At 33.5% G+C, this 14,648-nt stretch overlaps 1 protein-coding gene and 3 non-coding genes across 4 annotated transcripts; all 4 read left to right on the top strand.

Moving 5' to 3' along the window:
* Nucleotides 1-6,110: 6,110 nt before the first annotated feature.
* LOC141690127 (asparagine--tRNA ligase, cytoplasmic 1-like) lies at nt 6,111-14,222 on the top strand. The gene is made up of 6 exons (XM_074494778.1): nt 6,111-6,681; nt 11,834-12,424; nt 12,966-13,219; nt 13,294-13,423; nt 13,648-13,706; nt 13,796-14,222. The coding sequence occupies exons 1-6, from the start codon at nt 6,229-6,231 to the stop codon at nt 13,977-13,979; spliced, it is 1,671 nt and encodes a 556-aa protein (XP_074350879.1). The 5' UTR covers nt 6,111-6,228; the 3' UTR covers nt 13,980-14,222.
* LOC141694470 (small nucleolar RNA R38) lies at nt 8,692-8,773 on the top strand. Its single transcript, XR_012563775.1, has one exon. It is a non-coding gene; the product is annotated as a small nucleolar RNA R38 (small nucleolar RNA).
* On the top strand, nt 9,865-9,946 carry LOC141694468 (small nucleolar RNA R38). The gene has a single exon (XR_012563773.1). It is a non-coding gene; the product is annotated as a small nucleolar RNA R38 (small nucleolar RNA).
* On the top strand, nt 11,039-11,120 carry LOC141694467 (small nucleolar RNA R38). The gene has a single exon (XR_012563772.1). It is a non-coding gene; the product is annotated as a small nucleolar RNA R38 (small nucleolar RNA).
* Nucleotides 14,223-14,648: the final 426 nt, after the last annotated feature.

Below are 14,648 nucleotides of genomic sequence, written 5' to 3'. Positions count from 1 at the left end.
TCTTCTCTGCTGTTTACCTCTGGAAAAGCCTCTCGCTACTGCCTCTCTCTCTCTAACTTGATATACTTTTTCTCTTCGATTTCTTCATTGATTCTTGGTCGTTTTTCGATCCGATACCGCGGTTGTGCTCCTTGTTGCTTCCTCTACAACCCTCATACTTGCATGTTAATGTTTGTTCAAAATTTTATTTGACACATTTCGGGTTTCATTCAAAATTTTCGAATTTTGTTATGATTGTGATGATTATGCACGGAATTGATATGGGTTTTACGTTTTAAAGTTTTAATTGGGTTCAAGCGTGATTGAGAATCCATTTTGGGTACCTCCGTTTAATCCCACCACCTACCGTGAGCTACGGTGAGTCGGTGGAGTGGGCAGTGATGTTCTTGAGCCCGAAATTTCATCCAAAACACTTTGTCTCCTCTCGTAATTTTTAATTTCGAATTATGGGCTTGAATTTTCAGATTTTTTTAGTTTCAAGTTTTTGGCGATTAGCTCGTTATTTGGTTGAGTTTTGGGATTTAAAGATTCATTCTGGTATGTTTATCCCGTGTATGACATGAGTTCATTCAGTTTTTTTGGATCGTTGAATAGCATATTGTTTTGAAATATATAATCGATAAGAATTGAGATGTTGAATGTTGGTTAAAGAATATATGATTTTACGATAAGGTCATGTCAAAAAAAATGTATGTTGTGTTGTATTGTTTCTAAGTTTTTGAATATAATTTATGCTTCATTAGGTTTATACATAGAATAATTGATTTGATTGATTTGGTAGTATATGTAATTTAGAGGTTATATGAATATAAGATTTGGCTAATGATGTTGTGAATTGTGTTGTCAAATCCGTTTAGAAATAAGCTGAGTTCTTGTTAAATTTGTAGCTTTTAACTAGTTCATCGTATGATAATGATTTTGTACTCTCTGGAAAGATAATGGAATTATCTACAATTTTCATTCTTTGTGTTTTTCCAAATTAGACCTTCAATTATGATAAAATCTGCTATTTGTAAAATATGTCATGTTATTTTAGTTTGATACATCTTGACTTCAAAAATTCGTTGTAAATTCATTATTTTAGCAATGACTTTGAACTATACCAATTTTTAAAGCTTAATTCAGGATCTACAATTGTTACTTATAGTTCATTAATAAATTCTATGATTTAAGAGTCTCAAATACTAAGTTACTTGCAAAAACAGGGCTGAATCTGCTTATGCAGCTGTGTATTTTAAAGTTTCTGAATTCGTTACTTGGTCATTTTTAGCGAGCCTTACCATTTTGGAAAGGTCGCGAAATATCCTACAACTTTTATGTTTTGAACTTTTATGTTTAAGTTCATCTAGGTGTTGTAAAATGTCATTCTTCCGAGGCTGGTTAACTTAAATTTTAGGTTCGGTAGCTATTTTGTATGTTATAACTCGACATATGGTTTCGTGCTAATATATGTGATTGCTATTCATTGTTTAATAGATTAAATATATGAACCTATAGTATAGAAGTGTTGGTTAGTGATTTGATATGTGCTTTCTAGTTTATTAAATTATAGATTTAAGCTTGATGACATACTTGACTTGTGCACATGTACATTGACTTGTTATTTGTATATGTGATAGCAACGATGTGTCTTATGAAAATACATGTTAGTATATGCCTATTTGAGATTGAGTTTAGTTGTTAATTATTAGAGTGTGATTTGAATATGTGTATAGTTACTAGTCTATGTGATATATGTGTAAGGTGATTTATTTAAGTGTTTACTCAAGTTGAATTGGTGATACTAAATTATATAACTGTAAGTTCAAATATTATAAATTATTAAGTATACTTAATTGTTTAGGTGCCGCAAGTCTGGGCGGGTAATTTTCTTTAATTATTTAGGTGCCGCAAGTCTGGGCGGGTACTTTTCTTACTTGTTTACTTTTATGTTGCTGCAAGTTGAGGCAACTTTATTTTGTTTGGTTATAAGATTAAATTGTGGAATTGAAAAACAGGTGGATAGTCCTAATTACGAATACTTCATGCCAAAATTTTCTAAAATTCCCCTATATCTAAATCTATTTGACTTATTTGATTTCAATGATTTGAAAGCATGTTATGATTGTTAGTCGTAACACGTATAGAATATGTCTGGGTAAGAACATTGAAATGACTTGTGGGTTGTATTTGTGGTGTGGTTATTCAGGGTATTGTCCATATTACGAATAGGTCATGCCGAATTTTCCGTAGAAATATTATCATAAGTTACACGTTCTCGTGTTAAATAATATTCTGAGTTGGTAGTAAGTTTTAAACTATAATGTGTGCTACTTGTTATATGCTATATAATGTGCCATATATATATACATATATATCGCGAAAGGGTAGAAATAAGATAATCGTTTCAGAAGGATACTGAAGTAGTATCTTTTTGCTTATGATAGGATCGGGCATTAAGGGCGTGAGACCAAGCAAAAGAAAAGAAAAAGGGAGAGTTGCATAGTGGTTCAGTAGTTACGGATGGTTCGTGACGAACAAAACCAGACGTTGGGGATCAAGACTAAAGTTGGATAAGATTTAGTATCAGACCGCAGTAACCGCATTAGCGACATATCAAAGAATTAAGAATAAGAAATGGTGACGTCTTGAGAAAGCATCATGATATATTTGTGTTATTGCGAGTGTGCTAACTGCTAAAAACCCAAAGGCAAGTATCCCTATAATCACTTATTGTTCAAGTGATATTTATTTTAAATCTTCTTATGCAAGTATTGCTTTTCCTATTTTCAAGTCCAGAATAGCTAAATATTCTACATATTGCTGAGTTAAATGCTTATTATGCAAATACTCATCTGCTATTATGTTTAGAATAGTCAAGTGATTTTACTTATCCAATTATCGGATTTTTAAATGTTTTGGATTTTGAGAAAAACAATTTGGTTGCGAATATTCCTACCCAAGAATTGGGGGAATAAAATTATTTCGGGTGTCAATTATTATGACCCCATTTCAATAAAAGATTTTAAGATTGGATCATAATTGCGTAAGTGACCGGGACAGACGGTCCAGCGGAGGGCTATTTCAAAGTGTCATATGAAACATTATAACATAATTTTTGCCACAGGCAGGTATATTGCCTTTTATTTGAGTACTCGTGTTTTTGGGGTCACGTTTCTACGAATCATGACCTTGTGCTATCACACGGGCTGATCAGCATGTGATAGTACGTCCGTCGGAGGATGATCCTAATCTAAATTATCATATCGTTTTTGATATTCATAGAATAAATGATTTATCAACTGTTTCTGTTTTGGAATTATGGTAAAATGCGGTTTTGATTCAGATTGTGATTTACGCTGATACTTACGTTGTTGTTAAATATCAAAGGTGGTATTAGTATAGATGATTGATGTTAACTTCCCTATTTTAGCGCGGGTAGGTTGTGAGCATCAAAGGTCGTATTGATATCTAATTTGATATGACAGCAAAATAAATATTAATTTGAAGAGTTCGGTTTTGAGTAAAGTTTATGATTCAATCCATAATCATTGTTTCTTGTTATTGTGGTTTACGATATTTCCGTAAACACTGTTTTACGAGTTTTATTCTCGTCAAGATTCAAAGTATTGCTGAAGCATTTCGCTCAAAAATATCAAAATGGTTTTGAATACGATTAAGGAATCAATTCTGAGGTTCCTTTACTAGAATTTTATGATTCAGCAATTATGATTTTAAAGGTTTTGCTCTGTTGCAGATGTCGGTTTTATATCAAAAGACCCTATATATGTCATAATGATCTTGCTGAGCATTTCTTCCGCTCATACTTGCCTGTTTTTAAATTTAACCTCCAGTGAGGATTAGCTGCGCTGTTTAGCTGCGTAATTCGAGGAAGCAAAGAAGAAGCTTTTGGAAGGTGGTTTGTCCGGGGTTGCGAATTAATGTAAGTTCTTTTGTGTAAGGTTGTTTATATTATATTATATTATATTATAGTTGTATATTTTATTTGGGCCTAGTATACTTCATTTCGAAGTTATACTAGTGGGTTTAGTTTTGAATTGGAATTTATTGAAAAGAGTTTCAAAAGAAAGAGAAAATTTATTTATGGAATTTGGATATCTTGTTTCTAGAACTGTAATCTTAAAAGATCTTGGACTAGTTTGGGGTCATTTATGATAAATATCTTTCGCTGGCATTTAATTATTGATTAAACAGGTTGACTTGGATTGAGGTTTCATAGTGACGACCAAATCCTCTGACCCCGGATTTGGGGGCGTTACACCCTTTCACTGATGATGGATCAATAATATATTGGACCTAAAGAGTGTAATGGGCTCAACGACTTTATATCAAGACAATGACAGTCCAATGACGAAGGCAGTGAAAGGATCTAGAATTCCAATAATATAATATTGATGACTTGCCGCCAAAGTATTGTCTTTTCCATAATAAAGATAACTTGCCGTCAAAGCATAAAAATGGGCTGGGCCTAATGCCAATCATAACCAGAGTATTGAATATAACGACGTGGACTTGATCCATATAAATACGTGTACGGAAGCACCTTGAAATGGATCCAACAATCATTATTGATTAACCTACTCTCAAGAGCAGTCCCAAATATCTCAAACCCTAGTTGTGTTTTTTTTATTTATATATTTTTTTTCTTATAATCTCTATTGGAATACATGATACAAATTTAATATTGGAGTTTAGTCCTTGACAAAAGTTGGGTTCAACAGCATCGTGTAAAAAATTTCATAAAAATATATCGTGAAATTTACATCTTACCGCTCAAATCTACTATATTAAGAAGTTCAAGTTCAAGTATGATGATGAGAGTCTGATATCACATTATCTTAGCAGCTTATCACGAAGAGTTCACCTTATTTGAATTTAGAGAAAATTTAAAATATAACTTTAAACAAATTTAAAATTTTAATATAAAAAATTAGGAATGTTTTTTAATGATATGTATTTGATAGTTGGATGTCTCAAAAGTAATACCAAAATTAGAAATGCGTATCCTTTGTAATTTTCTAACATAGCCAATTCAGAAATGCATATTATCGTTACCTAATTAAAAAATGCGTAACTGAAATGGTATTTTCAGCTATATATTTTCAAAATGGATAATTTAATGAATTTCACCCAAACAATGAATATTTTTCACCTTCACCCAACCGTAAGTCACTGTGTTATACAAAGTAAGGATGACAATTGGGTCGGCCGAAACGGGTTTAACAAAAATTAAACGTGAATCCGATTTTCTTTGCCAAAATCGAACCCGGAAAAATCCGATCACTAAACCCGAACCCGTCAGGTTTTTTTGGGGTTCGGGTTTGTAGATCTGAGCCAAATGACACCTTTATTTCCATAAATTATAGTGAAAGATTTAGGATATGATTCGAGTAAAATGTTCATAGGTTTGATGATATTGAAATTTTTGCAGTTGAATAAAAAGGTTTAGAAAAGATAATGGATCATACTTCTAAGAATAAAATTGTTGTTGAAACAATGCAACAATCTCGACTTTTAATAGACTTGCATCGGACATCTTGCTGAAAACATGTTTAACGATAATAGTTCAATAATATTATACTTTAATGCAATAATTTGAAAAAAGTATATTTTTTAGTACTAATATTAGCAATATATTATATATTATATATATATATATTATATTAATACTTTTAAAATGTAAAATATTATTTAAATATTTACATGGGTTTCGGATCAAGTTCAGTTTTGGGTCGGAACAAAATAAATAATCAATTAAAAACAAGTACACTAAATCAAATATAAAAGTTAAGAAATTTTCTGAAAAACACTATTTTTTGTTTGTAAAAGTACGGTTTGTTTTTATTTTAAATTTGTAAATATATGATTTTTTTTGCAAAATTACGGTTTTGCAATTCGATTCAATTTAATGTGATGCAATAAAAAAGAAGTTATATACGTGATTGTTTTTTTTTCTGACATGTATTTTTGCATATTTTATAAAATGGTAAAATTGTGAAAAAGTAATATTTTCATTAGTTTCTAAAAAAAAAAGGGTCCATATTTCCGCCATTTAATCTTGCAATTAAATCCCCCATTTAGCTTCCCCAATTAGTTATTCCTAATTTTACAAGACTGCTGTGTATAAAGTTTATAGTATAAACTGTAGTAACTAGGGTTTTATAGGCCTTTCATCCACAACACACAGCCTCTGCATCTCTCCATCTTCGCTCCAGCCGCACCCACAATATGGAAGACCTAACCCTCTCCGACCCGGTTCTAAAAGCCCAATTCTCCCAACGCGTCCTCATCAAGTCCATCCTCTCCCGCCCCGACGGCGGCGCCGGTCTCGCCGGCCAAACCGTTAAAATCGGCGGCTGGGTTAAAACCGGCCGCAAAGCCAACAAAGACGAGTTCGCTTTTCTCGAAGTCAACGACGGCTCCTGTCCTGCTAATTTACAAGTCATTATCTACGCCACTATCTCGCCGTTGGATCAATTAGTTTCGACAGGCGCGTCTGTTCATGTGGAAGGAAAGCTTTATGTGCCTCCTGAAGGGAAGAATAAACAGAAGATTGAATTGAAGGTTGACAAGGTTATTCATGTGGGACCGGTTGATTCTGCTAAGTATCCCATTCCCAAGACTAAGCTTACTCTTGAGTTTCTCCGGGATCATGTTCATCTTCGTGCCCGAACCAATACGGTACATTACATTTCTATCCGTGTTCTCTTCCTTTGTTTATTCATTATCTAGTGCCTCGACTATTGTTGTTATTTTTAAATTGTGGAATACGTGTTGCGATTTGAGGAACTAAATGATGTTTTATCGATTAACTATTGTCTCGAGTATTCGTTATTATAAATCCTGGATTATGTGTTACTCCGTATGATTTAGTAAGCAAATGCTGCACGTGTATTATTGTTATTATAAATCTTGGATTATGTTTTAGGACTTGGTAAGCAAATGCTGTTTTATCAGTTAACTATTGCCTCGAGTATTATTGTTATTATTTATCTTGGATTATGTGTTATGATTTGAGTCAGAAAATGCTGTTTTATCGGTTAACTATTGCCTCGAGTATTCTTGTTATTATGAATGTTGGATTATGTGTTACGATTTGAACAAGTGTGTGTTGGTGTCTGGTGATGATATATAAGAATGACTTTTAGATTGTGTTTGTTTTGAGGGAGAATTGAATTGAGTTTCCGCTAATTTTGGGTGACTTTCTATAATTTTGTACTGGTTATAGCGATCTAAATTATAGCTCGGATTTGACTGCAGACTTCTTAATAATTGAGCTACCACTTAAGCAGTGTTACATAATTACGTTCTTATTTTTTACCTATCGTATTCACTTCCCTAGGTTACTTTTTAACTGTGTAGGAATCTAATTCTGGACTTCATCACTAAGAAAAATATGCTCACAGTTGTGCCACCTCTAGTTCTCTATATAATACTTTTCTTACCAAACTGATACAGGCTTTGCATATCAACATTTCTTGATAACTACAATTTAATGAACCTGCTTAGAAATAAGAACATTATAAAATACATAAATATGAAGAACTCATTTGGGGCCATAGCCAGGTGGTATGACTGCAGAACGTGCACCAAATTATATGATTTATTAAATTGTCGCATCTTAAATTAGTGTTCAATAGCTGGTTCCTGCCTATATATAGTAGCACTGCCTTGTTACACGTGTTCTTTACGAGTGAGGGTGTGAGCTAGCTGACATTAATTTCCTGATACAATACTCAATTGCAAGAAAAGAATAATTATAGATGTAAGATATTGCTCGTCTCCTTGCAAAAACTATAGCTCAACTTTGTGGTTCTGTTTACCACTATTCTTAGGGGAGAATAGCCAACTGAACATCTGTTTCAACTTGAAGTTCAGAAATTCTGCTCTGTTGCTTCTTCCGATAGTACAGTGCAGAATTTGTTGTAATCATACCTCAGATGAGAAGCAAATATCCTTTCCTGTGCAGGGCATCAGGAAAATGTCAATAAGAGATCATTTTATAGTTCTTAGAATGTGCAGGAAGTTAAGTTATTACTTTGAAAACTTCAAAAGGATAGATGTTAGAATTGTCGCAGCCCTGTTCAGAATGAAAATGTTAGTCCAGCACAAATTTAAATAGAATATTTTATTTCAAAATACCAAGTGCTTGCTTACACACAACTGGAAACTTCTTAATAATTGAGCTACCATGTAAGCAGTGTCCAACAATAAAAACAGGGGAAGTGCAATATTCTTAGAATACGACACGGGGTGTGAAAATTTGAGATTTGGTGTAATGGCATGAAAAGAAATAATAGCAGTAGGATGTCTATATTTAAGCACAACATGTATATTTATAAAGCAGTTAAAAGACAATAATGAACCCGGAAACTAGGAGCGTGTTACTCTCACTGTATACTTCAAGCAAGAAATTTACACGCTGAAAATATGTATCCCAAGTACAATCTTTTTCGGTCATCTCAACTTCTCTAAGATATACAAACTGCCTGTAGTTTTTATATATTCCACCCGCTTAAATCTCTGTATAAGATTTTAGTTAATAGATAGCATAGCAGTCCATAAATGCAACCTTGTTGAAAATCATGAAGTTGAATGGTGTACAGTTGAGGCTACTTTTGGTTTTCATATTATTATTATTATCACCTATTTTGTTCTATTTGAAACTCGTATATTATTGAGATTATTTTGCCCTATGGATGATGAAATCAAATAATTCACAGTTATCCCTTTCTGAGTTATATCTGCTGAATGTTTGTGATCTGACATGTTATCATACATTCATGGCTTCTTTTAGTTATCCTTTTACCACCTATGCATTGTAATGTTTTGATGTCGTTTTATAACTTTTAGATCTAAATGGTTTGTTATCTAGTTAGTTTTGTGACATTAAGTTCCTGATACAATACTCAATTGCAAGAAAAGAATAATTATAGATGTAAGATATTGCTCGTCTCCTTGCAAAAACTATAGCTCAACTTTGTGGTTCTGTTTACCACTATTCTTAGGGGAGAATAGCCAACTGAACATCTGTTTCAACTTGAAGTTCAGAAATTCTGCTCTGTTGCTTCTTCCGATAGTACAGTGCAGAATTTGTTGTAATCATACCTCAGATGAGAAGCAACTATCCTTTCCTGTGCAGGGCATCAGGAAAATGTCAATAAGAGATCATTTTATAGTTCTTAGAATGTGCAGGAAGTTAAGTTATTACTTTGAAAACTTCAAAAGGATAGATGTTAGAATTGTCGCAGCCCTGTTCAGAATGAAAATGTTAGTCCAGCACAAATTTAAATAGAATATTTTATTTCAAAATACCAAGTGCTTGCTTACACACAACTGGAAACTTCTTAATAATTGAGCTACCATGTAAGCAGTGTCCAACAATAAAAACAGGGGAAGTGCAATATTCTTAGAATACGACACGGGGTGTGAAAATTTGAGATTTGGTGTAATGGCATGAAAAGAAATAATAGCAGTAGGATGTCTATATTTAAGCACAACATGTATATTTATAAAGCAGTTAAAAGACAATAATGAACCCGGAAACTAGGAGCGTGTTACTCTCACTGTATACTTCAAGCAAGAAATTTACACGCTGAAAATATGTATCCCAAGTACAATCTTTTTCGGTCATCTCAACTTCTCTAAGATATACAAACTGCCTGTAGTTTTTATATATTCCACCCGCTTAAATCTCTGTATAAGATTTCAGTTAATAGATAGCATAGCAGTCCATAAATGCAACCTTGTTGAAAATCATGAAGTTGAATGGTGTACAGTTGAGGCTACTTTTGGTTTTCATATTATTATTATTATCACCTATTTTGTTCTATTTGAAACTCGTATATTATTGAGATTATTTTGCCCTATGGATGATGAAATCAAATAATTCACAGTTATCCCTTTCTGAGTTATATCTGCTGAATGTTTGTGATCTGACATGTTATCATACATTCATGGCTTCTTTTAGTTATCCTTTTACCACCTATGCATTGTAATGTTTTGATGTCGTTTTATAACTTTTAGATCTAAATGGTTTGTTATCTAGTTAGTTTTGTGACATTAAGTTCCTGATACAATACTCAATTGCAAGAAAAGAATAATTATAGATGTAAGATATTGCTCGTCTCCTTGCAAAAACTATAGCTCAACTTTGTGGTTCTGTTTACCACTATTCTTAGGGGAGAATAGCCAACTGAACATCTGTTTCAACTTGAAGTTCAGAAATTCTGCTCTGTTGCTTCTTCCGATAGTACAGTGCAGAATTTGTTGTAATCATACCTCAGATGAGAAGCAACTATCCTTTCCTGTGCAGGGCATCAGGAAAATGTCAATAAGAGATCATTTTATAGTTCTTAGAATGTGCAGGAAGTTAAGTTATTACTTTGAAAACTTCAAAAGGATAGATGTTAGAATTGTCGCAGCCCTGTTCAGAATGAAAATGTTAGTCCAGCACAAATTTAAATAGAATATTTTATTTCAAAATACCAAGTGCTTGCTTACACACAACTGGAAACTTCTTAATAATTGAGCTACCATGTAAGCAGTGTCCAACAATAAAAACAGGGGAAGTGCAATATTCTTAGAATACGACACGGGGTGTGAAAATTTGAGATTTGGTGTAATGGCATGAAAAGAAATAATAGCAGTAGGATGTCAATATTTAAGCACAACATGTATATTTATAAAGCAGTTAAAAGACAATAATGAACCCGGAAACTAGGAGCTGTGTTACTCTCACTGTATACTTCAAGCAAGAAATTTACACACTGAAAATATGTATCCCAAGTACAATCTTTTTCGGTCATCTCAACTTTTCTAAGATATACAAACTGCCTGTAGTTTTTATATATTCCACCCGCTTAAATCTCTGTATAAGATTTCAGTTAATAGATAGCATAGCAGTCCATAAATGCAACCTTGTTGAAAATCATGAAGTTGAATGGTATACAGTTGAGGCTACTTTTGGTTTTCATATTACTATTATTATCACCTATTTTGTTCTATTTGAAACTCGTATATTATTGAGATAATTTTGCCCTATGGACGATGAAATCAAATAATTCACAGTTATCCCTGTCTGAGTTATATCTGCTGAATGTTTGTGATCTGACATGTTATCATACAGTCATGGCTTCTTTTAGTTATCCTTTTACCACCTATGCATTGTAATGTTTTGATGTCGTTTTATAACTTTTAGATCTAAATGGTTTGTTATCTAGTTAGTTTTGTTCTTAAGTAATAAAAGTGAAGTGAATGCTGTTTAGATAGCTGTGAGATGATGAAACTCTTCAAAAAAAAAAGATTTTCAGGGTAGAAATTTAAGGAATACATACAATAAAGAGAAGTAAACATTTGCCAGTGTCTACGAGCTATTACTTTAGTGGAAATTATAACTTGTGAACAAGGGAAAATTTTTCTTTTTGACTTGGAGTTCAACAGCCATCGTTAATTTAGGTAGTTGGGATGGGGTGCTGAAGCCTGTTTTTTTGACATGATTATATGAGTTGAAATTTTATAAAATGTGCAATATCAGTCACTAGTAGAATTGATTTGAAAAAATGGGAAATTGCAATGTTTAATTTGAGCAACTTATATTAACTGTACCTCTCCCACTAAAACAAAAGCTGTGCAAATAATTCCAGCAAACCCCTAAGTTTTTTAAGAGATGTGAAAAATTAAGTGGTTCGTAAAAGTAATGTTGGTTAGTGGATACCTCTCATCTCTCTGTCTACTGCTTTTGTTCCCTGTTATAGGAAAATGCGAAACATCTGAGTTATTCTTTAGTACTTTTCCTAAAATAATTACTGAAGTTCTGTGGGATTTAATGTAGATTGCATCAATTGCACGGATCCGTGATGAGCTGGCATATGCAACCCACACATTCTTCCGGAAGCATGGGTTTCGTTATGTGCACACTCCTATTATCAGCACAAGTGATTGTGAGGGCGCTGGCGAGATGTTCCAAGTCACCACACTGTTTAGTGATACTGAAAAGTTGGAGAAGGAACTGATTACACATCCTCCACCTTCACAGGCTGATCTTGAGGCAGCTAGTGTCCTTGTCAAGGATAAAGGTGGTATTGTTGCGCAGCTAAAATCTGCTAAAGCAAGTAAATCAGAAATTAGTGCTGCTGTATCTGAGTTAACTAAAGCTAAAGAAAGTTTCTCTAAGCTGGAGGAACGATCTAAGCTTAAACCCGGTTTTCCTAAAAAAGATGGGAAGGTAGACTATTCCCAAGATTTCTTTGCACGTCAGGCGTTTTTGACGGTTTCTGGTCAACTTCAAGTTGAGACTTATGCATGTGCTCTTAGTAGTGTATATACTTTTGGACCCACATTTCGAGCTGAACACTCTCACACCACAAGGCATCTGGCAGAATTCTGGATGGTGGAACCAGAAATTGCATTTGCTGATCTTGAGGTACCTTCATATTTTATACCAGTCGGAAGTCTCCGACATATTATGGAAAATATCTAGGAATTTGTCATGAGATTAGTAAATTATCTGTCATAATTTTTTCCTCGATGAAAAATTAAAAAATCATTTGTCCCATAACTTAATTTGCATAATTTTCAAAGAGCTTAAAAGAAAAAAAATCGATGTATTTTTTTTCTTCATTTTTTGAATGGTCTTTAATTGCCTCGTGGTTGTCTCATTTGATCTTTATCCCTACTTTATTAACCTCATTCGTATACAACATGGGCAATGAGAAGGATAGATGAGAGAGAATGGGTCCTTAGTCTCGAAATATTTTGAATATAACATATAAATGAGCTTTAGAATTCCTCGTAGTTAACTGCATGACAAATTAATTAACGGTACCTTAGCAAATGTAATATGCGAGTTTGAAATAGAGGTGGCTTGTTCAATTTGTTGGGTAATATGTGCCTTGCACATGTTCTTCTGTTCAACTAATTTGCATGTATTAAAAGACCTCACTCTAAATTGATTGTATTTATAGGATGATATGAAGTGTGCGGAGGCTTATGTGAAGTTCATGTGTCAATGGTTGCTAGACAATTGCCTTGATGACATGAAGTTTATGGTTGAAAAATATGACAAAGGTGCCATTGATCGTCTGAAAATGGTTGCTTCAACTGGCTTTGTCAGACTTTCTTATACCGAAGCAATTACCATTCTTGAGGAAGTTGCTAAGGAGAAAGTGTTTGAGAACAAAGTGGAATGGGGTGTTGATTTAGCTTCAGAGCATGAAAGGTTTGTATTTTAGCTTGTTTTTTTGTTCAATATTTGTCCATTTATGTACTGATTAATTGTTTTCTTCTTTCCAGATACTTGACTGAGGTGAAATTCAAATCACCTGTCATTGTGTACAATTATCCAAAAGGCATTAAAGCTTTCTATATGAAGGTCAACACTGACAACAAGACAGTAGCTGCAATGGATGTACTTGTACCAAAGGTTGGTAGTTTTTTTGTGGATGAAATGCTAAAAACTTGGATCGTTCAGTGTAATAATTAGTCATCACATAAAGCTCTCTTTGATTGAAACACGACCAAGTTACAGAAAGATACAGAGCTTTCTTTTGTCTATTACCTGTTTCTTCTCTTGCAAATGGCAACTTTGAAAAAGGTTAGTCTTTGTATTAGAATTGACTTCTATAGTTTTATTTGCCTTTGTTTTAGGTGGGAGAACTAATTGGAGGTAGTCAGAGAGAAGAGCGTTATGAGGTGATCAAAGAAAGGTATGAGCTTTATCTGGATCCCTTTACTTGCTAGTTGTGGTCTAATAATAATACAACTGTACAAGACACTGATTAAATTCATGTTACAGGATATTGGAGATGGGACTGCCACTAGATCCATATCAGTGGTACCTAGACTTGCGACGCTTTGGGACCGTAAAGCATAGTGGTTTTGGTCTTGGGTTTGAGCGGATGATTCTTTTTGCCACAGGCCTCGAGAATATCAGGGACGTGATACCATTCCCGAGATACCCTGGAAGAGCAGATTTATAAGCTACATAGTGCTGCTTTATAGACACAATTAATCTGAACTACATATGGATGAACAGAGTTTTGCTTATAGTATAGGCATCGAACATTTTTCATGTTGCAAAAATTGAACATGACTGAAGATTTCATGCGTCTCCACTTATGGTTTATGTTTATGGGATTGTTCCAAAATCTTTTACATTTTCTCATTAGCTTTAAAGTTTAATTTGAATGCAATATTGGATTTTCCCTGGTTGGTTGTTAGTATATGTATGGCCGCATATTTTTATTTATTTAAGTTAGACCAACTGCAAAATTTATAAGAAAGCCGGGTCAGTGTAGTTTCAGCAACCACATTATAGTATTAGTAAAGAGAACTGGAAAAGTGGGAGCTGCCAGGCACAGTATAAAACTATAAATGTATTTTAAGAGGATAGACAGACATATTTTTTTTTGGCTACATGCATAGACAACATATTTGTTTGAACTAAACTCAAAAATCAACAAATATCAACAGTTGTAACATGAATTCTGTTGTTTCAATGCAGTTTATCCTCGAAAATCAACAAAGATCAGTAGTTGTCGGTTTATCTTGATTCACGTGTTTTGTAGGATATTGACATGAATTCTGTTGTTTAAGTGGTTTATTTTGGTTCATGTGATTTGCAGGATATTGCGTAAGTATGTGAGGTG

Source organism: Apium graveolens, chromosome 10, assembly GCF_009905375.1.
Source record: "Apium graveolens cultivar Ventura chromosome 10, ASM990537v1, whole genome shotgun sequence".
Classification (NCBI taxonomy): Eukaryota; Viridiplantae; Streptophyta; class Magnoliopsida; order Apiales; family Apiaceae; genus Apium; species Apium graveolens.
This window is presented reverse-complemented; position numbering and strand designations above follow the sequence as displayed.

Coding starts and splice junctions, on each gene's coding strand:
- LOC141690127 (XM_074494778.1), top strand. CDS start 6,229: ATGGAAGACCTAACCCTCTCCGACCCGGTTCTAAAAGCCCAATTCTCC. Junction 12,425..12,965: donor TTGCATTTGCTGATCTTGAG/GTACCTTCATAT, acceptor TTGTATTTATAG/GATGATATGAAGTGTGCGGA. Junction 13,424..13,647: donor TGGATGTACTTGTACCAAAG/GTTGGTAGTTTT, acceptor CCTTTGTTTTAG/GTGGGAGAACTAATTGGAGG.